Source organism: Muntiacus reevesi, chromosome 5 (assembly GCF_963930625.1).
Source record: "Muntiacus reevesi chromosome 5, mMunRee1.1, whole genome shotgun sequence".
Classification (NCBI taxonomy): Eukaryota; Metazoa; Chordata; class Mammalia; order Artiodactyla; family Cervidae; genus Muntiacus; species Muntiacus reevesi.
Window position 1 is genome coordinate 97,621,833 of NC_089253.1, and position 27,751 is coordinate 97,649,583.

At 37.9% G+C, this 27,751-nt stretch overlaps 1 protein-coding gene across 2 annotated transcripts in view; it reads right to left on the reverse strand.

Moving 5' to 3' along the window:
- Nucleotides 1-27,751, reverse strand: part of SPEN (spen family transcriptional repressor) — an 89,336-nt gene that overhangs the window by 24,549 nt on the left and 37,036 nt on the right. For both annotated transcript variants that reach the window (XM_065936022.1, XM_065936023.1), the window contains 2 exons: nt 3,712-3,872; nt 1,972-2,172 (listed from right to left, as the gene is read on the reverse strand). In XM_065936022.1, the coding sequence (XP_065792094.1) occupies nt 1,972-2,172; nt 3,712-3,872 (362 nt within the window). The remainder of the gene's footprint in view (nt 1-1,971; nt 2,173-3,711; nt 3,873-27,751) is intronic.

A 27,751-nucleotide genomic window follows, 5' to 3' on the forward strand; every position in this document is an offset into this window, starting at 1 on the left:
GTGTGTCTTTCAGCCTTCATGACCAGTTTTAACTCTTACTGCCTACACATCACTGAAATGTTGAGGGGCTTGTGATGTTGTGCAGCAGAGTAAAAAAGCACAATGTCTGAAGCCACCAGAGGTCTGTCAGCAAAGTTAGGTTTCCGGGATTTGGATATTTTTAATTCCAAGAGGTCTCTGACCTAAGGAAGCAATCAGCTCCATACATTTCAATATAAAACATTTATGACAACCATCCAACAGCGTAATTCCAACCAAATGTCCTTACTTTCAAATAACCCATTCAATTGGCTTTTCAACGCTGTCCCACTTGGGAAAAGTACCTTTGGCCTTCCTAGGCTTGAACCAATCCAACTTCTCAACATCTTCAATGAAAGAAAGGTGAAAGTGTTAGTGGCTCGGTAGTATCTGACTCTTTGTGAGCCCCTGGACTGTAGCCCACCAGGCTTCTCTGTCCAAGGGATTTTCCAAGCAAGAATATTGGAATGGGTTGCTATGCCCTTCTCCAGGGGATCTCCCTGATCCAGGGAGCAAACCCAGATCTCCTGCCTTGCAGGCAGATTTTTAACCATCTAAGACACCAGAGAGGCTTAAAAAACCATCTCAACATCTTCAGTAGCTGGTAGTTAAAGCCCAGTTAACATCCTGGTGTTTAACTAATCAGGTAAAATGATTTTTTTTTTAAATATTCTGGTCATGCTGTGCAGCAGGTAGGATCTTAGTTTCCCGACCAGGGATGGGACCTGAGCCCCCTGCACCGAGAGCATGAAGTTTTAAACACAGGACTGCCAGGGAAGACCTCCAATTCTTTTTTTTTTCCCACTAAAAATCTCAAGCTAGGTCCACTACTTGGCGATTAGAAGGTCACTTACTGATAATGCCCCTGAGTTAGATCCTCACTAATTAAAAATTACATATGTATATATGGCTCTAAAAACTTGTACAGATTATAGGACATTCGAAATATTATTCCTCGAAGTCAGTTCTGACTGTTTAAAATGTGTTAAAGAACTCCTGAGTTGCCCCTAGCCCAGTATAAATTAGGGCAGTACATCTCAAACTCCACATAGGAGGAAATGAATGTGAAGCCATAACTTATATTAACAATTCCTTTGAAAAGTTAATATTCCTTTGAATTCCTGTGTTTTAAGCACATTTTATAGTCTTCATTCTAACAACTCTGTGCTTGTTTTAATATACAAATAACACACATTCTTATCAGAGAAATTCTATTTTTTTCTCTTAGTTGTCAAATAAAATGAATATTCCAAGAAAATGGGCTATGTTTATCCTATAAATTCCACTCAAAGTCTCACTCTTAAAGTTCAACTGTCCCACGCATACATAATGTGAATGCATAAAGTTAACATTTCTGCTCATTCCTCTATAGATTTACTCAGAAGTAAATCAGGGGTTTTAAAAACTTGAGTATGCAAATTCTAAACCAGTAAGCGAGGGTAGGATCAAAAATGTGCATTATAAACAAGCACTGCTGGTGGCTCTGGAACAAGAACACTGACCCACGTCATGTCTGACAAGACTTCCTACTTTAGAATAGACAAGTCTTACAGGTAAGTTCGAGCAATATTAACGTCCCCTTGAAATTTTCAACGGGCTGCATATACTCAATCTGTCATTATCTTTCAAGGTCATGGAAACTGGAATAACAGGTCTAATTTGTGCTGAGCATAATGGAAACAAAACTGGCCTAACTAGTCCCTCAAATTGATGCAATCTGTTTTCTAATTCTGTTGTCATTCTCCTGGGAACTACCACCTTATCTCAATCAATTCAATCCTTTGGGGAGGTGGGATTCAACAAGGGCCTAAACTACCTTTTACAAAAACAATTTTCACGGCTCCTGAACCAAAACAATCTATTTTATTAAAGTTGAGCAACAACTTGATAAACAACAGCTCTTTAAAACAAGACAATGAAAGTGTGTTAACAGAGCTGTCTCTTGTCTCTTACCCGGCCCTATCCATGCTGTTACTTCAATCTGCATGCCAAAGAAAAGTTTGCCTTTTGACGCAGTCAACGCTTTTTCTTGGTCCTCTTGCTGCCGAAAGAATACCAGACCATATCTCTCTTCTGAAGTTCCATGTATCTGCACTGAAGTCACCTTTCCAAATTTCTTAAACTCATGGAAAAGGCCATCTTTAAGGCTTGTATCTAAACCATCAAACAAAAACAAGTTGCTCATTTTTCTAATACAGTTACAACTCAAAATGTAAACTACTGAGTCTTTAACCTGCCTTTTGACCTAATTAGCATTAAAACATTACTTTTTCAAATTAAACCACTCTAAAGATGCATTTTAGCGACTATTGAACAATTCTGAAAATAAACTGGGTGTTAGAAGATATTACTGGTTATCTGCTAGGTAAGAATGATATAGCATGGTTACTCAGGAAAATACTCGTATGTACAGATCTTTTAAGATAGTGTGAAATGATAGAACACCAGGGATTCACTTTAGGATAAAAAGGGAACAAGAACAGGAAAGAATAAAGATGGAGACAGTTAAAGCAAGTGTGGCAAAACACTGATGATTTTTAAATCTGGTATGGTGTAAGGGAAGTTCATTTTGCCATTTCTTCTACTGTGGGTGAGTTTAACATTTTCATGATAAAAACTTTACAAATATACATATATATGTATACGAAAACTTTAAGGATTTGAGAAAAAAGTCCTATCTCTGGTTTTCCAAGCATCAAGCTGATGATAAAACTGTGTGGGAAATGGCATATAACATGCTGAACAACTTTAAGGCCTTTTAGAGACAAATTATACTATCTGGAAGTCTTCTGTTAATTAGTTCCATTATAAAAATTAAAACTGTACAGAAAGACAAGCCAGTTTTAACCCCTGCCCATTCCTAAATTACAAAGTATAATTATATCAAAAGTTCATCAACATTTATATCTCAATAGTCTCTATTCATAAACCTGGTATGTAGGTTTCACAGGCTATTTTAATAAATAAGTAATCACTGAAATGTACTTAGCAAGACATACTTAGTTTGGTCTTTGTTGGTCTGACCATCTACTAACAGTTGTTTACATACTCAATATATGCCTGACATAGCAATAAAAAGACATTATAGCCAAATGTCCAAAAAAATCAGAATAAAAATTCCAATAGAGCTTTTAACTACCTAAAGTCATTATTCATGACTTTCTTCATTTAAAATGTTAACCTATTGAAATGGGTTTCCTAGCATAATTTTTTTATGTCCAAGTTATTTCATAGGACTCCAGACCACTATAAATCTAACTCAAAATAGTGTTTCTGTAAGTTCATTATATCAAATTTTCCCTAATATAAAAATATTTCATCCAGAAAGCATTTTTATTCAAAATGAACCTTGCTTTCTTTATATAACACGCACCATACAATCTTCATGTGTGTAAATGCATACAATATGCATAATAATGTATATATAATTAGGTACAAGTAACATGCAATCCTACATATGTAACAACCTAGAAATTACATAAATTATAATCACTTGCTTTTTATTACATGGCATTAAATGTCAATGAACCACAAAAAGAAAAAGGAGTCAAAGCTGAAAGACAAATAGAAAGTATTACCAACACAGTCAGAAGAGAGATATTTAAACAAAATCTATACAATGGAGAGAATGTAAATTGCTCTCTTATTCCCCAAAAAGAGCAGAGAGGAAAGTACAGTAAAACAAAATTTTACCTGTAGAGCGCACTGGAAGATTCTGAACCTTGATCCCAAAACTTTTACGGGGCTCATCTTTGTCCAGAGACGAAAGCAACTGGGAAGTAGGTGCTGGGACTGCTGCAGATTGAACTGATCGGGCTGGAGAGTCATCACTTGAACTACTGCTGGAATCAGTGCTATAGATGGGCAAAGAAAAAAACAAACAAGTGAAAAAACCAACAAAGAATCACACATAAAACTTCTTATAGTCAACAAGTGGCAATCATTAAAAGGTCTAAACTTCAGGTCTGGGTTTTCTGGATACCCTACTTTCTCCACATCTATTTCATATCTACCTTCAGAGATTGCAGAAGACAGTAAACATTGGCCTAAGAATGTGGAAGTAAAAGTAACAATCTTTTACCACCACAGGCCACCGAAAGACAAATGTTTTGTTCTGTGCAATATCTGAACAATTTTTTCCAAATAAAATAAGACTGGTAAACACACATGACTTAAGGGTAATGTTAACAAAATAGTGGATATATGAGTTTTGGATTCAGAGATGTCTATTTAAATCCTGACTCAGACATACAGCATGTATCCTTGGACAAGTCACTTAATCTCTTGCTAAGGCCTAGTTTCTACATCTGTAAAAATGGAAATAATAATAGTACCTATCTCACAAGGTTAAGAAACAAAAAACCACACAGGTTTAGAGTTCAGAATATGACTGGCAAGAAATAAATGAAGTGGTAATGCTGTTACTATTATTGTTACTACTACTATTACCACCACCTCATAGATATTAATTTTTAGGAAAAAAACAGATATTCAAAATAATTTCCCAGGTTTATATTTTTGAAGGATTAATAAAGAAACATTATACAAATTACTAGAGTCTTGTCAGTTTAGGCTCTTTTCTCTGTGAATAACGTGGGAAATGAGAGTCAATGAAATTTAATTTTTCTCTTCAGTTTAATACAAACCTTGAAGTGTAAGACAATCACAGTTGAAAGAAAAGGAGATCATCATTGCAATAAAAAGAATAAAATATCTACAAATAAACCTACCTAAAGAGACAAAAGACCTGTATGGAAAAAACTATAAGAAGCTGATGAAAGAAATCAAAGATTACACAAACGGGTAGAGAGACATACCATGTTCTTGGACTGAGAGAATCAATACTGTGAAAATGACTATACTACCCAAAGCAATCTACAGATCCAATTCAATCCCTATCAAACTACTAGTGATATTTTCCACAGAACTATAACAAAAAATTTCACAGTTTGTATGGAAACACAAAAGACAATTTGTGTTTTGTCAAAGCAATCTTAAGAAAGAAAAATGGAGCTGGAGGAATCAACCTTCCTGACTTCAGACTATACTACAAAGCTACAGTCATCAAGACAGTATGGTACTAGCACAAAAACAGAAATACAGACCAATGGAACAAGACAGAAAGCCCAGAGATAAATCCACGCACTGATGGCCACCTTATCTTTGACAAAGGAGGCATGAATATACAGTGGAGAAAAGACAGCCTCTTCAATAAGTGGTGCTGGGAAAACTGTATAGCTACATGCAAAAGAATGAAACTAGAACATTTCTGAACACCATACACAAAAATAAACTCAAAATGGATTAAAGACTTAAATGTAAGGCCAAAAACTATAAAACTCTTAAGAGGAAAACATAGGCAATATACGCTTTAGCATACATCACAGCAATATCCTCTTTGACCCACTTCCTAGAATAATGGAAGTAAGAACAAAAATAAACAAACAGGACCTGATTAAGCTTAAAAGCTTTCACAAAGCAAAGGAAACAATAAACAAAATGAAAAGACAACCCTCAGAATGGGTGAAAATAATTGCAAATGAAACAACTGACAAAGGATTAACCTCCAGAATAAACAAACAGCTCAACTAGCCCAATACCAGAAAAACAAACAACCCAAACAAAAAACAGGCACGTGAAAAGATGCTCAATATTGCTCATTATTAGGGAAATGCAAACCAAAACTACAATGAGGTATCACTCCACTGATCAGAGGCCACCATCAAAAAATCTACAAACAATAAATGCTGGAGAGGGTGTGGAGAAAAGAGAACCCTATCACACTGTTGGTGGGAATCCAAATTGATATAGCCACTATGAAGAACAGTCTGGAGACTCCTTTAAAAACTAGGAATAAAACTACCATATGATCCAACAACTCCACTACTGGATATATACCTGGAGAAAATGATAATTGAAAAAGACACATGTACCCCAATATTCATTGTAGCACTATTTACAATAGCTAGGGCATGGAAGCAATGTAGATGTCCATCAACAGATGAATGGATAAAGAAGTTATGGTACATACACACAATGGAATATTACTCAGCCATAAAAAGGAACTCATCTCCTCAGTTCTAATAAGGTGAATGAACCTAGAGCCTATTACAGAATGAAGTCAGTCAGAAAGTGAAACACAAATATCATATATTAATGCATATATATGAAATCTAGAAATATGGTACTGATAAGCATATCTGCAGGGCAGTAATGGAGACATAGGGAGTGGATTTGCGGACACAGGGACAAGCAGAGGGTGGGACAAACTGAGTGAGTAGCACTGAAGCATGTACACTGCCATCTCTAACACCAGACAGCTGGTGGGAATTTGCTTTATGACGCAGGGAGCTCCAATCTGCTGCTCTGTGACAACCTACAGGGGTGGGATGGGGTGGAGGTGGTGGGGAGGCTCAGGAGGGAGGGGATGTGCATGTACCTATGGCTGATTCATGCTGATATATGGTAGAAACCAACACAAAACTGTAAAGCAATTACCCTCCAACTAAAAATAAATTCTGGGAAAAAAGAAAGACAAGGAGAAAACATAACATGGCAACATGGTCAGAATAAGAGACAGACACTATAACATGTTTATAATGCCCAAGAACCATGTGAGAAATATTAAATTATCATTTCAGTACTCTATGTGCAAGACTGCTATGGCTTTAAGTTCTTTTATAGCATTTCCAAATACACTAAAAATAAAAAGCTATTTACAGGTTCTGTTATTTACAGGGTTCTGAAATTCTGCTTCATACTCTCAGCTCCTTATAGTGGAAGACTTAATCCTTTAAGCAAACAACTCAGGATGGGGGTTGGGGGTGGGGCACAGGTGGTAAATTCACCTTAGGCACACTCCCTAAAAGAAAAATTCAATAGTTTTTGTCATTTGCACTCAGACTAGAGCTCTCACATCCACAACAAACTCTGAACCAGTCAGATGAGTAAGTCCAACTCCAAGAACTGAGACCAACTGGCCTCAGGTTGGGGCCGGCGGGGTGGAATACCCTAAGAAAATACAACTTACACAGAATGTTATTTAGTTCTCACATAAGGCAAAAGATAAAAAAACTTTATTTAGTTATCAGAGTTTTCTGCAGTTTAAAACATAAAGAAATAAACCTATGCCGGTAAGAGCCAAAAGGAGATATCTGAGTTACAAAATACTAACTACTATGGATAAAAGCCTCAAGACAGAATCACAAGTCATCATTACCAGGCCTCCTAGAAATGACTGGGCTTCAGTTTCCCCAACAATAAAAATAATTTTTTTCTAGGTTATAAAGTAAAAGTAGTGTTACAACTACTAAGTGAATAAGATGAGATAGCTGGATGGCATCATTGACTCAATAGACACGAGTCTGAGCAAACTCCAGGAGACAGTGAAGGATAGGGAAGCCTGGTGTGCAGCAGTCCATGGGGCCACAAAGAGTCGGACACGACTGAGCAACTCAACAATGTAAACAAACTGAACAGGACGCTGTGCTGTGCTGTGCGGGGCTTAGTCGCTCAGTCGTGTCTGACTCTTTGACACCCCACGTACTGTAGCCTGCCAGGCTCCTCTGTCCACGAGGATTCTCCAGGCAAGAATATTAAAGGGGGTTGCCATGCCCTCCTCCAGGGGATCTTTCTGACCCAGGAATCAAATCAGAGTCTCCTGCATTGCAGGAGGATTCTTCACCATCTGAGCCACCAGGGAAGCCCAAGAATATTGGAGTAGGTAACCTGTCTCTTCTCCAAGGGATCTTCCCAACCCAGGAATTGAACCAGAGTATCCTGCATTGCAGGTGGATTCTTCACCAGCTGAGCTACTAGGAAGCCCAAATAGGACACTTTTGCTACTGCTAACTCGCTTCAGTCATGTCTGACTCTGTATGACCCCATAGACGGCAGCCTACCAGGCTCCCCCATCCCTGGGATTCTCTAGGCAAGAACACTGGAGTGGGTTGACATTTGCTTCTCCAATGTGTGAAAGTGAAAAGTGAAAGTGAAGTCACTCAGTCATATCTGACTGTTAGCAACCCCATGGACTGCAGCCTACCAGGCTCCTCCGTCCATGGGATTTTCCAGGCAAGAGTACTGGAGTGGGTTGCCATTGCCTTCTCCGAAACAGGACACTCTCATTCAAATTAACCCATGTGTGCTCAGTTGTATCCAACTATTTGCAACTCCATGGACTGCAGCCTGCCAGGCCTCTCTGTCCATCGAATTTTCCAGGCAAGTTTACTGGAGTGGGTTGCCACCCCCTTGTCCAAGGGATCTTCCCAACCCAGGACTGAACCCAAGTCTTTTTTTTTTTTAATTAATTAATTAATTAATTAATTTTTTGAACCCAAGTCTCTTGCATCTCCTGCACTGGCAGGTGGATTCTTTACAACTACTGCTACCTGGGAAGCCCCATTCAAATCAAGGGTTAACAAAATTAATCTCCTGTTTTTAGCACAGGAGGAAAAAAAATGGTTGTTACATGTATTACATACTCCAAGCAATACAAGATTATTCATAAGGCTACCAGATGACTACAGTATAAAATATGTATGTGACTTATCAATTTAATTTCAAGGAACCATAAAATCACCATTAAGGGAAACACTTTACTATCAATACTACCATTATATACACCAAAATTCCTTAGTAATAGTGGGGAAAGATGTAAACAAATATGGCCAGGAGCAGAATTTCTGGGTACCAAAATAAGGAGCCAACAAAGTTCTGTTTAAGTTTATGTTATAAAAATGCAGAGGAATCAATGATAATGATTTGAAAGCATAAAACAATGATAGAAATGTCATCACACTTTCGTTTAATTTCCTGCTACCACACCAATTCTGAAACAAGATATAAAATTTAATTGGCAGAAATATCTGCTGATCAATTTGGAGTTAAAACTAAAAAGAAGGAAAGGTTTATAAATAAATTATGAAATGATAAAACAATATAACCTTTGAGTTTGGATTTTAATATGCTAACCCAAAACTGTAATGTATACTTCCAGTGTAATCGTTAAATGTACTGTGGATTTCAAGACCTTGAATCAAAACAGGTTCCCAAATATTTTTCAGCCCTATAAACTGAAAGAAAAACCAAATTCTCAGAATTTTTGTGTCAATTTTAATTTTTAAAAATTCTTATTTTCAGAATCTTCTTAAAACTGAAAAATCACAAGAGTTCATCAAAACTTACAATGTACAGTATTTTGTACTCAGTTGCTCAGTTGTATCAGACTCTTGGTGAGCCTTTGGACTGTAGACCACCTGTCTCCTCAGTCTATGGGATTTCCCAGGCAAGAACACTGGAGTGGGTTGCCATTTACTCCTCCAGGGGATCTTCCTGACCCAGGGATCAAAACTGCATCTCCTTCATTGCAGGGGGATTCTGTACTGCTGAGTCATACTATACAGAGAAGCCTGTATAGTATTTTAGTTGTTTCTTAAAAGTCAAGAATAGTTAATAGGAAGCTTTCCAATCTAGATTGTCTATTGTATTGGTAATGAAGATGCGTCAACTAATAGCTTTAAGAAAGTGGGTTTTAAATTTACTGGGCCACAAGAGAAACACAAAAAGATGTCCAACATCGCTAATTACTAGAGAAATGCAAATCAAAACTACAGTGAGGTATCACTTCACACTGATCAGAATAACTATCATCAAAAAAGTCTACAAATAATAAATGCTGGAGAGGGTGTGGAGAAAAAGGAACCCTCCTACACTGTTGGTGGAAATGTATTTAAATTGGTGCAGCCACTACAGAGAACACTGGGAGGTTCCATAAAAAGCTAAAAAACAGAGCTACCATATGATTCTGCAACCCCTCTCCTGGGAATATATCTAGGAAAAAAAACACACTTGGGGACTTCCCTGGTGGTCCCAGGGTTCAGAATCCACCTTCTAATGTAGCAGATGTGGGTTCGATCCTTGGTCGGGGAACTAAGATCCCGCTTGCCACAAGCAGAGAGCCCATGTGCTCTAGAGTCTGCGTATGGGCTAGACTTCTAGAGAGAAGCCCATGTGCCACAGTGAAGCTCTTGTGTACCACAACTAAGACCCAATGCAGCCAACTAAATAAATATTTTTTAAAACCCCATAATTTGAAAAGATTTATGCACCTTAATGTTCACTGAAGCATTATTTACAAAAGTCAAGATATGGAAGCAACTTAAGAGTCGATCAACAGATGAATGGATAAGATATGGTGTATGTATACAATGGGATGTTGCTCAGCCATAAAAAAGAATGTGGGAGGGAGGGTAAATTAAGAGTTTGGGATTAATATATACACACTACTATATATAAAGTCGATAACCAACCACTATATAACACAGGGAACTATCCTCAGTATTTTGTAATAACCTATAAGCCTTCCAGTGATGGCTCTGTGGGTAAGTTATCCATTTGCAATGCAGGAGACACAAGAGACATGGGTTCGATCCCTGGATAAGGAAGATCTCCTGGAGAAGGAAATGGCAACTCACTCCAGTATTCTTGCCTGGGAAATCCCATGGACAGAGGAGACTGGTGGGTCCCAGTCCATGGGATCAGAGAGTCAGACATGACTGAGCGACTGAGCACACCTAAGGAAAAAGAATCTGAAAAAAAAAAAGGTAACAGTGAGAGATTTTATTTTCTTGGGCTCCAAAACCACTGCAGATGGTGACTGCAGCCATGAAATTAAAAGATGCTTGCTCCTTGGAAGAAAAGCTATGACAAACCTAGACACGCTGCAATCCATGGGGTCGCAAAGAGTCGGACACGACTGAGCGACTGAACCAACTGATGTACAGCCGAATCACTTTGCTGTGCACCTGAAACTAGCACAACACTGTAAGTCAATTTCACTTTGATAAAAAACTATGAAAAAAATTTACCTGACCTTATCAGTATTATATTGTCAACATCACTTAAAAATTCTAAATGGTAAAGAACCTGAAAGAATTACAATTTAAAAGAAATCTAGTTACACTTTTCCTAAGCACATAAGACAATTAAGGCTGAATTATTTCTTGTATGTGCTTAAAATTTTTAAATTACAATTACTAAGGGGAATTCCCTTCTGATCCAGTGGATAGGATTCTGTACTTTCACTGCTGTGGACCCAGGGTATATCCCTGGTGGAGGAACTAAGGTCTTGCAGGCCATGTGACATAGCCCTCTACTCTCCTTCCCGGAAAAAAAATTATTCAGAAAACTAAGAAGTGGATCTGATTGAAATTTTCCATAGTGGAGAAATACAAGTGATTGGTTACATAGTAATTCTTAATAAGCAAACAGAATATGAGATGTCAGGATTCTCTTAAACCAAATTATGTTGTCAAATAAGTAACCGTTACTGTTTCCACAGCCATTTTATACACAGAACTACAGTGAGCATTTGACTCTTAACACTGAAAATGTCAAGATACTGCATATGTCTATTTATAAAATGTGCTCAGTCACTCAGTGTGTCCAACTCTTTGCGATCCCATGAACCATAGTCTGTCAATGGAATTTTCCAAGCAAGAATACTGGAGTAGATTGCCATTTCCTCCTCCAGAGGATCTTCCTGATCCAGGGATCAAACCCTAGTCTCCTCCATCACCTATACTGCAAGCAGCTTCTTTTACCATTGAGCCACCTGGGAAGCCCACTGATAAGATGACTCAGGGATAAATTTGTTCACATACAGAATAACATCCAATGACACACACACACACACACACACACACACACACACACACACACACATACATACTTGTAGTTGTAAACATTTGATTATGAGAAATATGCATCTATGCTTGTTTTTTTTTAACCTGGAATATTAAAAAGCATTTCACCAAATTAAGTTGAGAAACAAAAGTATGGCCTAAGTGGATTTTTTTTTTTTTAGTTCTACCACTTTATTGTTACCAACCCATCTCCCTCCACCCTCATGCATACATGCTCAGTCATGTAACCCCATGGACTGCAGCCCGCCAGGCTCCTCTGTCCATGGACTTTTCCAGGCAAGAATACTGGAGTGGGTTGCCATTTCCTTCTCCATGGATATTTTTTTAAAGGAACCAGGAAAGTGACTAAAAAATTTGGCAGTTAAAACAGTTAAGAAGGCTGATTTGTTAAAAGCAGACATAATCTCAAGTGACAACTTTCCAACAATCTCTCTTCCTTTCTATCATGCAACTAACAATTTTTTTCTCTACATACAGTCAATATATAAGCTTAAGATAAAAGATGCCAAATGCAGATTTTTCATCAGGCCTGGGCAATTCAAAATGTCCCTGCTGTCCCTGGGGCTTCCATAAAATGAACAGGTAAAATGATCTAATTTCTTAAACAGAACATATCATCATACCAGGTAATAATCCCTTTAGGTCCAGTTTTTCACAAGTCCAAATTTTCAAGACAATCTTATCTTTTCAGTGCAGCAGTTCTCTAAATGTGGTGTGAGGACCTGTGAGGATCTCCAAGGTCCTTTTGAGGGTCTCTGAGGTCCTCCCTATTTCAATTATGTATCTGTGTGAGGCCACATTTTCTTCATATACTTCACACTTTTTCATATAAAAATCTTATAATCACAATTTGAATACAGAAGTAGTTATTAGAATCTAGCTATCTGCTGAGATGCCACTCATCTCACTCTTTTTTGTTTTAAAAGATCGTTATGTCACCCAGCTAGAGAGCTAAAATTAAAACTGACTATGGAGCTTCCTCCCCAGAAGCAGACAAGTTGAGGTAGATGGCTCTCCCAAGATCATGGATGAAGATCTTTGTCTCCAATATGAAACTATTTGGTTTGTCTTTGCTCGACTAGCTTTTTTCCTCTGTAAACGCACAGGAAGATAATGGTCCTTAACGCACAGGAAGACAATGTCCTTAACTCTGGCAACTGTCACTAAATCTACCGCGAAGGCTAGAGTTGCACAACCAAAGTCCCTAGAATTTCTTGCTAAGGTGGTTTGGATAACAGAATTGCTTTCAGTTACTGGCAAATCAAGCCATAAGTTTGTGCCATAGCAAATAACTCCTGCTATACCTGCATCAATCCCTCTGATCCTGGAGGAAACACAGGAAATTAACAAAGAAGCCACTTGACTTAAGACAGGTTAATGCCCCTTTGGGTACATTCTTTGCTTTATTAGGTACCAACTTGTCTGGTTCCCAGGGAGCCTTAAGGAGCATTCTAGTCTTTCGGTATTATCCAACTGACAGTCATCATTATAATCTCCCTGGTGGGCTGTATTCTCTCAAGGGTCTTAAATTTATGTTTGTAGTCATCAGCAATACATTAGATGGTCTCACTGCACTTGGAGAGAAATTAGATGAAGGAGGTGAACAGCAAAAACAATTCTTTCACAGACCAGGCTCATAACCTATGCGTTTCATGCCCAGACAAAATCAACAACCTGATGGTGACCAAGAGTAGCACTTACAGCAAATTTTTGCTTAAACTCTCTTGTATGAGAAGAGGGCCAAAAGGGGTGGGGGGGGAGGGTGTTAATTAAGCAAGGAGACCATTACACTGAGGTGGCTCTAATAATTTACAGCCCTACATAAGTAAACCAAAACCTAAGCCTGCAAATGCCTCAAGATTAAGAAATCAAACCTAATGACAACCAAGAACCAAAAGCCAGTCAGCCTTTTCCAAATAAGGCAAATACTAAAGCTATAACTGATCAAATAATTTTTCCGCTTTGCTTTTCTCCATGAAAGTCTTTCCCTCCAGCTCCTGTTGATGCAGCAATCCTAACCACTTCCAGTTTGGCAGTGCCCAATTCAATTAGATTTTTTGCTCAAATAAACTATTAAAATTTAAAAGGAAAGAAAAAAGTTATGACAAATGAATCAATAAAATTTCAAACTAAAGTTTAAATTTCTAATATGGCAAAATGTCAAGAGATAGTACAAAATAAACAAAAGCTCAGTAATTTAAAAATATAAAAGGGTCCTGAGCCCACTAAAAAGTTTAAACAAGACTAGAAACAAAAACCCCACTAGCTTCTGATGTGATCCTAATTCTATTTTACACGCCACCACTTCTGATACAACCTGAATTGCTGGATTAAGTCTGTGGTTTGTTTTGTTTTGTTTTTTTTAAACAAAGAAAAAAAATTTTTTTTTAATTGGAGGATAAATGCTTTACGATATTGTGTTGGTTTGTCGTACATCAATCAGCCAATAAGTATACATATACTCCCCCATCTCTAGAACTGCCCTCTCAGCCCACCACCCCCACCCCTTCTATGTTGTCACAGAGCACTGGGCTGAGCTCCCTGTGTTATAAGCAGCTTCCCACTCTTGCAACCCCATGGGACTGCAGACTGCCAGGCTCCTCAGTCCATGGGATTCTCCAGGCAAGAACACTGCAGTGGGTTGCCATTTCCTTCTCCAGGTTTTTTGGTTTTACAAGAAAATCAGGAAGGAAATACTCAACTGTTCAGTCTGGCAAGGTACCTCATTTTGTCTTTCTAAACTTTAATTTCCCTAATGGGTTATGAGACCTTCAAAGGTCCTGCTAACTCTAGGGTTCTGTGACTCTCCACCTCCCTGCAAATCTTCCAGCTCTGACACCTCCATACTGTCCGACACAGGAGAGAAGACCCTTGACAACCTGGCCCCAAATTAACTGCCTGGTTGCTCACTCTCACTCTCTGGCCACACTTTATCCCACCCACTAGGGATCTATCCCATGGACAGAGGAGGCTGGTGGGCTGCAGTCCGCAGGGCCACAAGAGTCAGATACAACTAAGTGATTAAATAACAACAATGATCTATCCACATAACAGTATACCAGTTTAGGGACTTCCCTGCTGGTCCAGTGGTTAGGACTCTGCACTTTCACAGGTTCTGTCCCTGGTGGGGAACTAAGATCCCACATGCCTCACAGTGCAGCCAAAACAAACAAACAAGTATACCAGGTTCTAATCAAGGGTGCCTCCCTTTTTTCTTATCAGGTGAAAGTCTTTAGTTAAATTACTTCCTCTCTAATCTTTCATTTTCTTGCATGTAAATGGTCATAATACCACGTATGAGAGGCTGTGGTGAGGATTTAATGAGTTAGTGATGACAAACTACTTAGCACTCTGCCTAGCACATAGCAATATGAGCACTCTTGTCCATACCTGTCCCTACTGAAGACACCTTTCTGTACTTCCCTGATTTGCCTTCAAGGATTAGTGAGATCCAAAGTTAACCTCCTACTCTGCAGCTGTTCTTGACAACTGCACCCCACCCCATAAGCATTCATTAGTTTCTTAGTTGTGTATTTCTAAACCTCTTTTACTACAATGTCTGTCTCAAACCTCTTTACTCTGTATTATAACCACTCATTTACTGGACTCTTAAAAGTTCAAGATTGGATTCATCTTTGTAAACAGAATCTAGCCATGGTGCCCAATGTATAATGGATGTGTGCCTCCAAGAAATTATTGATTTGAATTACACAAGCAACTGAAATTGATGCCTAGGAAAGTACACCAAGCTCAATAAAATGAAGGTAATTACCTACATTCAGTATCTAAGAGTGAAAGGAAAATTTCTGATAAAATATGACTGTTGGAAACTGCAAAGTATGTCTTTCTTCTTTCATGTTTCATTAGTTATTCAAGAAAAACAATGGCTGTTCTAACCAAGATTCTAGGACTTTGACACATATTATTAACCTGACTGAAAAATCACTGGTAACTGTAAAAACAAAAACACTTCATGGATCCTGTCATCTACAACTTTGTAGATTTTTTAAACAGACATTTTCTGGGATGAAAGAAAAAGCACAACTACAACACATAACACAACGCTTTAAATATCTAACAAAGTCTAGAGTCTTTGGATGCATTATTCTATTTCACTCAAAAATCTTGTAACTGTGAAGACTTACATCAGTGGCTCTCGGCTGGGACAATTCTGTCCCCCAAGGGACATTTCTGATTGTCACAACTGTGAGTAGGGGTGAAGCTTACTGCCACTTAGTAAGCAGAGGCCAGGGCTGCTACCAACATCCTACAATGCACAAGACAGTCCCCACAACAAAGAATTACCTGGCCTCAAATATGAATAGTACCAAGGTTGAGATGAGATGGCTGGATGGCATCACCAACTCGACGGACATGAGTTTGAGTAAACTCCGGGAGTTGGTGATGGACAGGGAGGCCTGGCGTGCTGCAATTCATGGGGTCACAAAATGTCAGACACGACTGAGCGACTGAACTGAACTGAACTGAAGGTTGAGATAACCTGCCTACATTATTTCTTTGACTGCTTTCCGGTCTTTTGCAAATCCAACGTGCTAATTTTAAGCTGCAATTCAAACGTGGGATCCTTAAAGTCACTACTCTTCCTTATTACTAACATATCACTTCAGGGACTTCTCTGGTGATCTGGTGCTTAAGAATCTGCCTTGCAATGCAGGAGATGCGGGTTCAATCCCAGGTCCGGGAAGATCCCATGTGCCACAAAGCAACAAAAACCCCTGTGCCACTACTGAGTTGTAGTTGTGTCCATAGGATACGAGTATATCCATGCACTCCAAAACCTACATGCCATAACTAGAGAGCCCAAGTGCCACAATTACTGAAGTCCTGGTACTCAGGAGCCCAGGAGCTGCAACTACTGAGCTGAGAGCCACAAGTAGAGAGTTTGTGCAACTCAATGAAGATCTCATGTGCTGCAACTAAGACGATGCAGCCAAATAAATGAATAAATAAATATTTTAAAATTTGTATTTATCACTTCATAAAGATCTGAATAATTCCAAAACTTACAGAAAAAAAAAAAAAAAGGTCAACTTTTATAGATTAGACTGAGAGGAAGCTAGGATCAAAAATGTTCTGATGTCATTTGATTTTGGAAAACATGATAAAAAGGGAAACCACACACAGCTTTTTATAATATGTGCTTTGCCATGTCAATAGCAGGATCAAAGTACTTGCAGACAAAACTGTTTTATAATTTTTGAATAAATGGTAAAATAAATGGGTGAAATATACAGTACAGCTCCTCCTACTCTATCAGGTTCACAGCAATGGTAACTACTACAATTCATGTTAACATTGTTCCTCAACTCAATAGCTTTCTTTACCCTCAACTTAAGAGATTTAAGATGATAGTTCAGTATCACAACTAGATATTTTTCTCACCAAAGTACCATGGTCAGAGAAATGAATAAAACTTCCCTTCTCCATAAAGAGCTTAAGGGGTTATTTTGCCTTATAACTTTAAGACATTTTAAAAATTGCCTTTAAGAATGACAATGTAACTCAACAGCAAAAAAAAAAACAACAAGCCATCAGATGCAAAAATGAGTATCTTTAAACTTGAACAGACATTTCTCCAAAGAAGATACAAATGGCCAAGGCACACATGAAAACATGCTAAACATGACTTTCAGAGAAATTAAAATCAAAACAAGATATCATTTCATACTCATTGCTGCTGCTGCTAAGTCACTTCAGTCGTGTCCGACTCTCTACGACCCCATAGACGGCAGCCCACCAGGCTCCTCTGTCCCTGGGATTCTCCAGGCAAGAATACTGGAGTGGGTGGCCATATCCTTCTCCAACGCATGCATGCATGAAAAGTCGCTTCAGTTGTGTCCGACTCTGTGCGACCCTATAGACAGCAGCCCACTAGGCTCCTCTGTCCACAGGATTCTCTAGGCAATAATACTGGAGTGGGTTGCCATTTCCTTCTCCATTATACTCATTAGGATGGCTATTATAAAAAAAATAGAATATAACTATGTTGGCTGGGATGGAAAGAAACCGGAACTCCTGTGCACTGTTGGTGGAAAAGTAAATGGTATAGATACTGTGGAAAATAGTATGGTAGTTCCTTAAAAAATTACAATTGCCACAATCATTCAGCAATTACACTTTTGGATATATAACCAAAAGAACTGAAAGCAGGGGCTCAAACAGATATTTGTTCACCCACATTCATAGCATGTTTAATAGCCAAAAAGTAGAAGTAACCCCAAGGGTACAGAGACAGACGACTGTATAAACAAAATGTGGTATCGATATACAATGGAATTTTATCGAGCCTTAAAAGGGAAGAAAATTCAGGCAAATGCTAAAACTTGGATGAACTCTGAGGATATTATGCTAAATGATATAAGCCATTCACCAAAGGGTGAATATTGTATGATTCAGTTTTTATGAAGTAACTAGATCAGTCAAATTTATAAAGACAGAAGGAATGATGGCACTGCCTGGGGCTGGGGAAGAAGAGAATGAAGAGTTCCTGTTGAATGGAAAGATGAAAGGGTTCTGGAGACGAATGGCGGTGATTGCTATACAACAAGGTAATGTACTAATGCCACTAAAGTGTACACTTAAATGGTTAAAATGGCAAATTTCATGTTATCTATACACACACACCAACCACCTCACCTGCCTCCTAAGAAATCTGTATGCAGGTCAAGAAGCAACAGTTAGAACCAGACAAGGAACAAGGGACTGGTTCAGAATTGGGAAAGGAGCACATCAAGGGTGTATATTGTCACCCTGCTTATTTAACTAATATGCAGAGTATATCATGTGAAATGCTGGGTTAGATGAAGCACAAGCTGGAATCAAGATTGCCGGGAGAAATATCAGTAACCTCAGATATGCAGATAACACCATCCTTAAGGCAGAAAGTGAAGAGGAACTAAAGAGCCTCTTGATGAAGGTGAAAAGGGAGAGTGAAAAAGTTGACTTAAAACTCAACATTCAAAAAATGAAGATCATGGCATTGGGTCCCATCACTTCATGGCAAACAGATGTGGAAACAATGGAAACAGTGAGAGACTTTATCTTTGGGGGCTCCAAAATCACTGCAGATGGTGACTGCAGTCATGAAATTAAAAGACGCTTGCTAGAGACATTACTTTGCCGACAAAGGTGCGTCCAGTTAAAGCTATGATTTTTCCAGTAATCATGTATGGATGTGAGCGCTGGACCATAAAGAAAGCTGAGCGCTGAAGAATTGATGCCTTGAACTGTGGTGTTAGAGAAGACTCTTGAGAGTCCCTTGGACTGCAAGAAGATCAAATCAGTTAATCCTAAAGGAAATCAGTCCTGAATATGAATATTCACTGGAAGGACTGATGCGGAAGCTCCAATACTTTGACCACCTGATGCAAAGAGCTGACTCATTGGAAAAGACCCCGATGCTGGTCAAGACTGAAGGCAGGAGAAGGGGACAGAGGATGATATGGTTGGATGGCATCACCAACTCGATGGACATGAGTTTGAGCAAGCTCCAGGAGTTGGTGATGGACAGGGAAGCCTGGTATGCTGCAGTCCATGGGGTGGCAAAGAATCAGACACTGAGCAACTGAACTGAACACATAACACACAAAACCTAAGAAGTAAAATACAAAATGAACTGTACTTCTCTTTGTTCCTTAGAAAAAATGGAGAGATTCCAAATCAGTCAATGTAACAAGCTATGTGCTGGGTTTTGCCAATAAGGCTCTGCTGAATCAAGAGGTCTCACAACCTGGCTTATCAAGGTAAAGGTTCCCCAGAAATAATTTCAGAGAAATGAGTCAGCTCTAACTGGCAATTCCACAACTATGTGGAAAGAAATGGGGAAAGCATTTTAGGTCTTCACTGTATATATTATAAATTAAACTCTTTAGACCGAAAGTTAATGAAAAGTTAGCCTAAATTCTTGGTATTTAGGATACTTATTGAGAAAAACTGTATTTATATATTAAAGAGTGAAAATGCATTTTAAAATTATGGAAGCAATATTTTAATGTCAATTTTGTTTTGGTCCACATATTTCTTCTATCATTAGAAACCACAAAGACTTCTAATGCGAAAAGATCTGATTTTAAAAATATGATGATTAACTGAAATAGTGAAACTGATAACAGAAGTTTTCAACATTTATCTGTTTTTTCCTAATTGAAGTATAATTGATTTACAATGTATGCTAGTTTTAGGTGTACAGCAAAATAATTCAGTTATTTATATATTTGCATTCTCTTTTTCAGATTCCTTTTCCCTGTAGGTTATTACAAGATATTGAATACAGTTCCGTGTGCTATACAGTAGGTCCTTACTGTTTATCTATTTTATATACAGTAGTATTTATTTGTTAATCCCAAACTCTTAATTTATCCCTCACCCCTTTGGTAGCCATGTTTGTTCTCTATGTCTCTGAGTCTTTTTCTGTTTTGTAAATAAATTCACTCATATCATCTTCTTAGATTCTATACATAAGTGATAAAAGAGACTGTCTTTCTCTTTCTGACTTACTTCACTTAGTATAGTAATCGCCGGGTCTGACTGTGTTGCTTGCTGGCTGAGTAGGGGGTGTGTGTGTGTGTGCACCTGTGTCTATGTGTAACCTTTACCTCAACAGACACAGCTAGAAGCAGAAAGAGAGCCATAATCCACCAGCAATAATTTTTCTTTACACTGCAATCAGGTTCTAATATAAAAAATAAATTATTTTCTAAGGATTTCTAAGTGTAATAGAAAATCTACACTTCAAAAATTAACTTTTCTGGGTTCGAGTTTCCACCTAGCCTTTACCTATGTAAATATCAAGCATGCCTAAACCTTAGGTACTTTCTCTGCTTTATACATAGATAAGAGTAAACAGGTATAGAGTTCATGGTCACTATAGTAGTGGAAAATTCAAATGTGGTAATTAAAATAATTGATTTTATTTATCTTCCTATTCTAAAGTCCAACAGTTTACATAAATGAAGGAAAAAACAAAATTATTAAGGACAATTTTTTAAAGAGCACCTTATTTTGGTGGAAAATACTATTTTTTTAAAAATACTATTTAAAATTGAGCCTAAATATGCTATGTGTAGCGTATGTGTAGCTTGGTCACAAAAAAATTAAGTACAAGTAACTTCTGGGTGCAACTACAGCTGCAAGTTAATGTTTCTAAGCTTATTACTGATACTATTTTTTAGTAGAATTAAATACGAGGAATATGGAAGTAGTTAATCTATAGAATGACAGCTAGATAAGTAAAGGTTACTTCCCCAAAAGCCTACAGGAATATTATTCAGTCTTAAAAAGGAAGACAATTCTGACATTTGGTACAACGTGGATTAATCTCTAAAACATTGTACTCAGTGAAGTAAGCCAGACACAAAAGGGCAAATATTGTATTCATTTTTATGAGTTACCTAGAATAGTCAGATTCATAGAGACAGAAAGTAGAATGGTGGTTACCAGGGACTAGGGGAGAGAAGAATAGGACTAGGGTAGAGAAACCATTATTGTCTAATGGTTACAGAGATTCAGTTTAGGAAGATGAAAAAGTTCTGGAGATGACCGGTGGTGATAGTTGTACAACAAAGTAAATATAATCAATGCCTCTGAACTGTACACTTGAAAACAGTTAAAATGGTAATTTTATGCTATATGTATTTTACCACAATTTTTTAAAAATTGAAGGCTTACAAGTTTAGGCATTAAAAACATATTTGGAGGACCTTCCTGGTAGTCTAGTGATTAAGAATCCATTTTGCAAACCAGAAGACACAGGTTCAATCTCTGGTTGGGGAACTAAGATCCCACATGCCTGAGAGCAACTAAGCCCTCACACCACAATTAGAGAGTCCATGTGCCACAACAACAACAACAGGATCCCTCATGCCACAACTAAGACCCAATACAGCCAAATAAATAAATACTGAATAAATATTTTTAAGAAACTATAGTTTGGTGGTTTCAAATCTTAGTGTTCTAATAACAATAGCAAAAATTGGCTATTGGAAAAAAATCAGAAAGTGGCTAAGCTCTTATAAATCTATTACTAAGAATTGTGTCGCATATTTGCTGATGGGCTTCATGGGGCTCTAAAAAACTTCCAAGTTAATTTTAAGATGATGGGTTAGCAGAAAACTATCACAAAGTGCAGCTTATTATTATTTTTTTTAACAGATCTGGGGGCAGGGCAGGTATGTGATCAGATTCTGCCTGGATAGATTCTGCTAAGCACAAAATTCATAGCGGAAAAAAAAATTGTAGCGGATAAAGTGGGCAATTACTTATGTATAAATTCTCACTGTAGCCTTTCCTCTAGGGTCAAAAGTACCTTTAGCTTAAATTCCAAAAAGCCTCAGCCTGCAGTGTCATTACATTTTTGGCAATGTAATACTCACAAAACCTTAAGACTCGCAGAACCTTAAGCCTCACAAAACCTGATACTCAGGTAACTCAAAGCAAACAGCATCAAACATGAAGGCATCCTAGAAGTGACAAGCAGATAGAACACATCTGCCTAAGGAACAAGACATAGTTCTGTAAGGCAGCAAAGCCCTCAGAACATCCATGGGATGGCTGTATCATTCAAGGGACAAACTGAGAAGAAATCTAAACTGCTAATTATTACAGTGGGATTTATTTCCTCAACTACACACAGTATAAAAACTAGATCTATTTCTTGTATGAACAACTAAATGGTTTAAAAGGCATAAACCAAGAAAGCATACAGATCAAGTTAAACCATTTTGTTGTTGTTGTTTTTAAATTCCCAAATGGTTATGTACAAATGCTGTAGTCTTACCAAACCCACAAGTAAACTTTGAACTTTGGGTTTTGCCTTTCTCCAATTTAACTTTGGAGCCAATTGCATCTCTTTCCTATCCAGATTTTTAAGAAGAGGCTTGCTATTTTCCACTTCTAAACTCTTTATTAAGGCAGCTCCATACTCAAGAGGTTACCAGGGCACCTAACTCCCCACTAGGAAGCCTAAAGTCATGCACTGTGTGATGCATGTGTTTATTTATAAATGACTTCAAATTACTCACTAAAAAACTCCAGCCTCAAGTCCTTCCTCTTAAACAACTCTGCGATTTCTTCCAATGGAAATAAACACAAAGCGGCACTCCAAACGGATCCAACTACCATGACACAGCACATTCAGGAGAGGAGTGTGCCCCTCCCCAGGATCAAAAACAACTCTCAAAGAATCAGAATTCCCCACTTTTGGTTATATAAATCGCATCTAGAAACAAGACAAGTATTTATTAAATGTGTGTCTTATTCTAATTCCAACACCAGAATTCCCATGTATTTTAAACACACTTTAAACCTTTATCAAAAGTATTAGCCATCATTTAAAAATTACCTTTAGATTAAGAGGTTGAGGTTTTTTTTTCTTTTAATTAAAAAATATCACACAGTTAAGATGACTTAATTTTCTTCTTGGAAGATTAATTTATCGGAGATTTACACATTAAAGGTTTTCAACAACTGAGACATTCCCTTGGCCACCTTGGAAGTCAACATGCATTTTAATATTTTAGGCTGATCAATCCTAAATTTGAAAAAGACAGACTCAGCAAAGACTATTTTAAGTCTTGGGACTTTATGAAAAGTCCCAAGAGCTTTTTTCATTAATCAGTAATTTCAAAAGAATAGAAGGGTCATGAGAATTAATAAAAATAATGAGTGCTATTCTCTAAAAAAAAATGAAAAGAACTAAATAAAGATGCACAAATTACTCCATGACATTCCATCTTGATAGAGTTCATTTCTACAACTGTGCTGTCCGACAGAAATTTAATAGAAGGCAAAAATGTAATTTAAAGTAGCCACACCTTAAAAAATAAGAACAGGTGAAATTTAATAATGTATTTTATTTAATGTAATATACTCAAAATGTCATTTCAACATGCAGTCAACATAAAAACTAGTAACTTTGTTTTGCTCTATCTTCAAAATTTTGTGTTTTTTAAAAATAGTTCTATTGAGATATAACTTCATACCATAAAACTGACCCATTTAAAAGTATACAATTAATAGTTTCTAGTATATTTATACAATTATGTAATCATCACCATAATGTAACTTTGGTACATCTACATTGTTCAAGGAAAAAAATGCATACCTATTAAGCAGCACATCCCATTATCTTCCATCCTCAGGCCAAGATAACCATTAATCTACTAATCTACTTCCTGTCTCTGTAATTACCTATTCTGGACATTTTACATAAAGAGAATCATATAATATGTGGTCTTTCCTACCACAGTCTGTCACTGGGCATTTTTTTCTAGGTTCATCCGTGTTACAGTGTGGATCAGTACTGATGCACAGACTAGGCAAATTTCAAGTGCTCAATAGCCACATGTGGCTAGTGGATACAATAATGCACAACTGAGTTCTAGAACCAGAACGCTCCCCAATAAACAAGCACATCATCCTTAAACAAGAGGCCATGTTAAAGCCTTAGAAAAGACCCTGATTCTGGGAGAGACTGAAGGCAGGAGGAGAAGGGACAACAGAGGACGAGATGGTTGGATGGCATCACCGACTCAATGGACATGAGTTTGAGCAAGCACTGGGAGATGCTGAAGGGCAGGGAAGCCTGGCGTGCTGCAGTCCACGGGGCCTCAAAGAGTTGGACATGATTGAGCGGCTCAACAAGAACACGTTAAAGCCATTACAGTACTTAAAAGAAACGCCATTTATGAAAGGTAACACTTCAGAGGGTTAGCACATTTTAAAATAATTGTTACTGATGGTCCAATGGTTAAGAATCTGTCTGCTAAAGCAGGGGACACGGGGGTTCAATCCCTAGTCCAGGAAGATTCCACATGCTGCAGGGCCAACCAAGCCCATGTGCACAACTACTGAGCCTACCACGCTCTAGAGCCCTCGAGCAGCAACTACTGAAGCCACGAGCCCTAGAGTCCATGGTGTGCAACAAGAGAAGCCACTGCAACTAGAGAGTAGCCCCAGCTCACCACGACCATAGAAAGCCCGAGAACAGTATGAAGGCCTAGCACAGCCATAAATACAGAAATAAATATTTTCTAAAATAAACCACTAATTGTTACAGTATACACAAAAATCATTAAGAAAAACTAACGGAAAAGTGTTATTTTGTTAAAGTCGTGTAAGTTCTCATTTTAATTCCAGACAACTCTAGTAAGTGAGCAGACTGATCCCCGAAAACATACATTTCCACTTCAAGAGTACAGAGGAATAAATAGACAAAGGAGAACTTAGTTCTTGGGTACCTATCACTTTAAAATTTAAAAACTATCTTTGTTGATAAGTTAAAAAAAAACAACAGCAAACCACCATCCTTTATTTGGGACTGTACCAACAATTCACACAAGTTTAATTTTCCCTAATTTAATGGCATTAAGAAAAACTCATAAGGTTATTAATAAACCAAGTTAAATTCTAAAATGTCCCCTGAACTTCCCTGGTGGTTTAGTGGTTGGGATTCTGCCTGCCAATATACGGAATTCATGTTTGATCCCTGGTCCAGGAACTAAGACTTCACTTCACATGCTGTGAAGCAACCAAGCTCATGCACCACAACTACAGCCTGCACACCCTGGAGCCCATGCTCCGCAACAAGAGAAGCCACCGTAATGAGAAGTCTGTGTACCACAACTAGAGAGTAGCCCCCCTCACCACAACTAGAGGAAGCCAGAACACAACAACAAAGACCCGGGGCAGCCAAAAATAAAAAAAAATTTTTTTTAATAAATAAAAGATTTTTTAAAAGTCCAATCTTATTTTACTTGAATTACATATTTTCCAATCTGATTCAAAGAATACACATTATTATCACCATATATTTGAATATATTTTTAATTCATTCTACACTAAGAGAAGTTTTCTTTTTTCCAACCAAAAACATTTTATTTTATTATTTTTTTACATTTATTGTGCACTTTATTTCTATTAGTATTACATCAGATCCACCTCAAATCATCAGGCATGTGTTCCCTCAAGAAGTTTTTTTTAAGAGTATGCCTCAGATTCTTAGGAAAACCAACTCTGTTTTGCAAAGTTAATTTTCAAATATATTTCACTTATTATGTTGTATACCTGGAAAGAGAAATTCCTTTATCCTACAAAGTGGACATAGGAAAATGTCCCACAGAAGTGACCTTATACAATTTGTAGCAGCAAGAAACCCTAACAGTATTTCGTGTAACAAATGACTAATAATTTAAGTAAATAAATTATCAAAGGGTGCTCTTTCCCTTTTCTCACAAGAGGAAATCACAAAACTATCCTTTACAGATAAGGGTAAACACTGTTTGTACTACAAGAAACAGATTAAAAAAAAAAAAAAACTAGGGAGAGGAGGCAGGCAATGAAATCTTGGCTAATTCTAAGTTTCAGAAAATGCTACTGTTCATTTTAAAAGGAGAATAGCACATTTTCCTTTAATTCTGTGCATGGATGATCTCTTTGTTCAGGGCAGGGTAAAATTATACCATGACTTCTGAGAAAGACCATAGGAAGCCTTCAAGTGAGAACAAGTCACAAAAGATAAAGGAGAATAGCAAGTCTCCAAAACCGCTCTAAGTAAACTTCTACTGTAAGTAAAAAAAGACTAACACAGGTTTCAATCTCATTCCAAAAGTTTAAAACATAAACAAATTTATAGGCACTTACATATAGCTCTGGCACTTCTAAAGACAAAAATAAATGCACTCCTTTATTTGTGACTTTAATATTTTAGTCACTTCTCAGTGTTCTCTGACCAGGCATTAGGCCATATTTAACTCCTTTATTTGTCAAAAAGGAAAGTTGTGAAAGAGGCTATGCACAAAGCAGTCATGACACTAAAAATCTGCAATTTAAGCATTTTTGTTTTGACTCTGCTAAATCAAATACAATCTGGCACAGTATTTTTAAGTTTAAAGTTTGTTTAGGACTTTAAATTACTTTTTGTTAATTTTTAAAGCAACATTTAAAAATTTACATCAAAGTTAAATTAAAACTCACAAGATACCAAGTCACAAGTTTATCCCCCCAAACTATTTTTCATTCCTTCCACCTAACAAGCCAAAATAAATCCCAGCACCTCGGTGAAAAGAAAGAAAAGGGGCACGGCAGAGAGTTCTTCACTGCAAACAGACTAACAACTAAAAGCAAGTTCCTGGGGAACTCTGATAATTAATTAATTGGGGGATAAGAAATTCCATATCAACCAAACACAGAACATGCTGTGAAATACCCAAGCACGGGTACAGCAGAAGTTATTTTTCCAGCCTTAGTTTCTGAGGGGCAGAAGATAGAAAGTTACAGTTAAAACAAGAGAGTAATAATGGAAAGATGCACTGAACAGTGGCGTTCACACCAGCTTCTATTCTTAGGCTCCTGGATTTTTTGAAAGGCTGCCTCCTTAGCAACACACCGGGATTGACCTGCAGCCACTTCCCAGGCGCTCCTCCCCAAATCTGGCCGGCCCCCACGCGCAGGCCCCGCCCCCTGCGCTGGGGGCCGGGCAAAAACTGGCAAAATAAGGAAGCCTCTGGGAGATGGCAAGCCGCCAACTCAAACTGGATAATTCCAGTTTAGGCTGGTTTGAGTCACAAACAAGCAGTTCTTAGCTCTCCCCATAATATTCAGAGGCACTGGCTGCCCAGGCGGCACACAATGAACTCTCCTCATTTACGCCCAGCTCTAAGTCTACCTCGCTCGTTCTCTTTTCCCTAGCAGCAGAGGCTTCTAATGAAAGCAAGGCTCCTAATACAGTCGAAATGGGTCAGCTTAGCACTGGTTTCCAACACCGACTGCCTATCCGCACGGATCGCTAACGCTGGCAACACCTACCTACACCTCTCAAAAGCCTTACTGAAATGCTGTACTTAATTTAAAAAAAGGGACTAGACCTATTTATAAATCTCCATAATGGAAGTTAAGCCCACCAGAGCAATTAGAAAGCGAACACTTCCATCTTCCATATTCAGCATACAAAAAAAGGCTTGTCTGGCTAAGGTGACCCCAAAAGACCGAAGTGTGTAGCTTACTGCCCAATA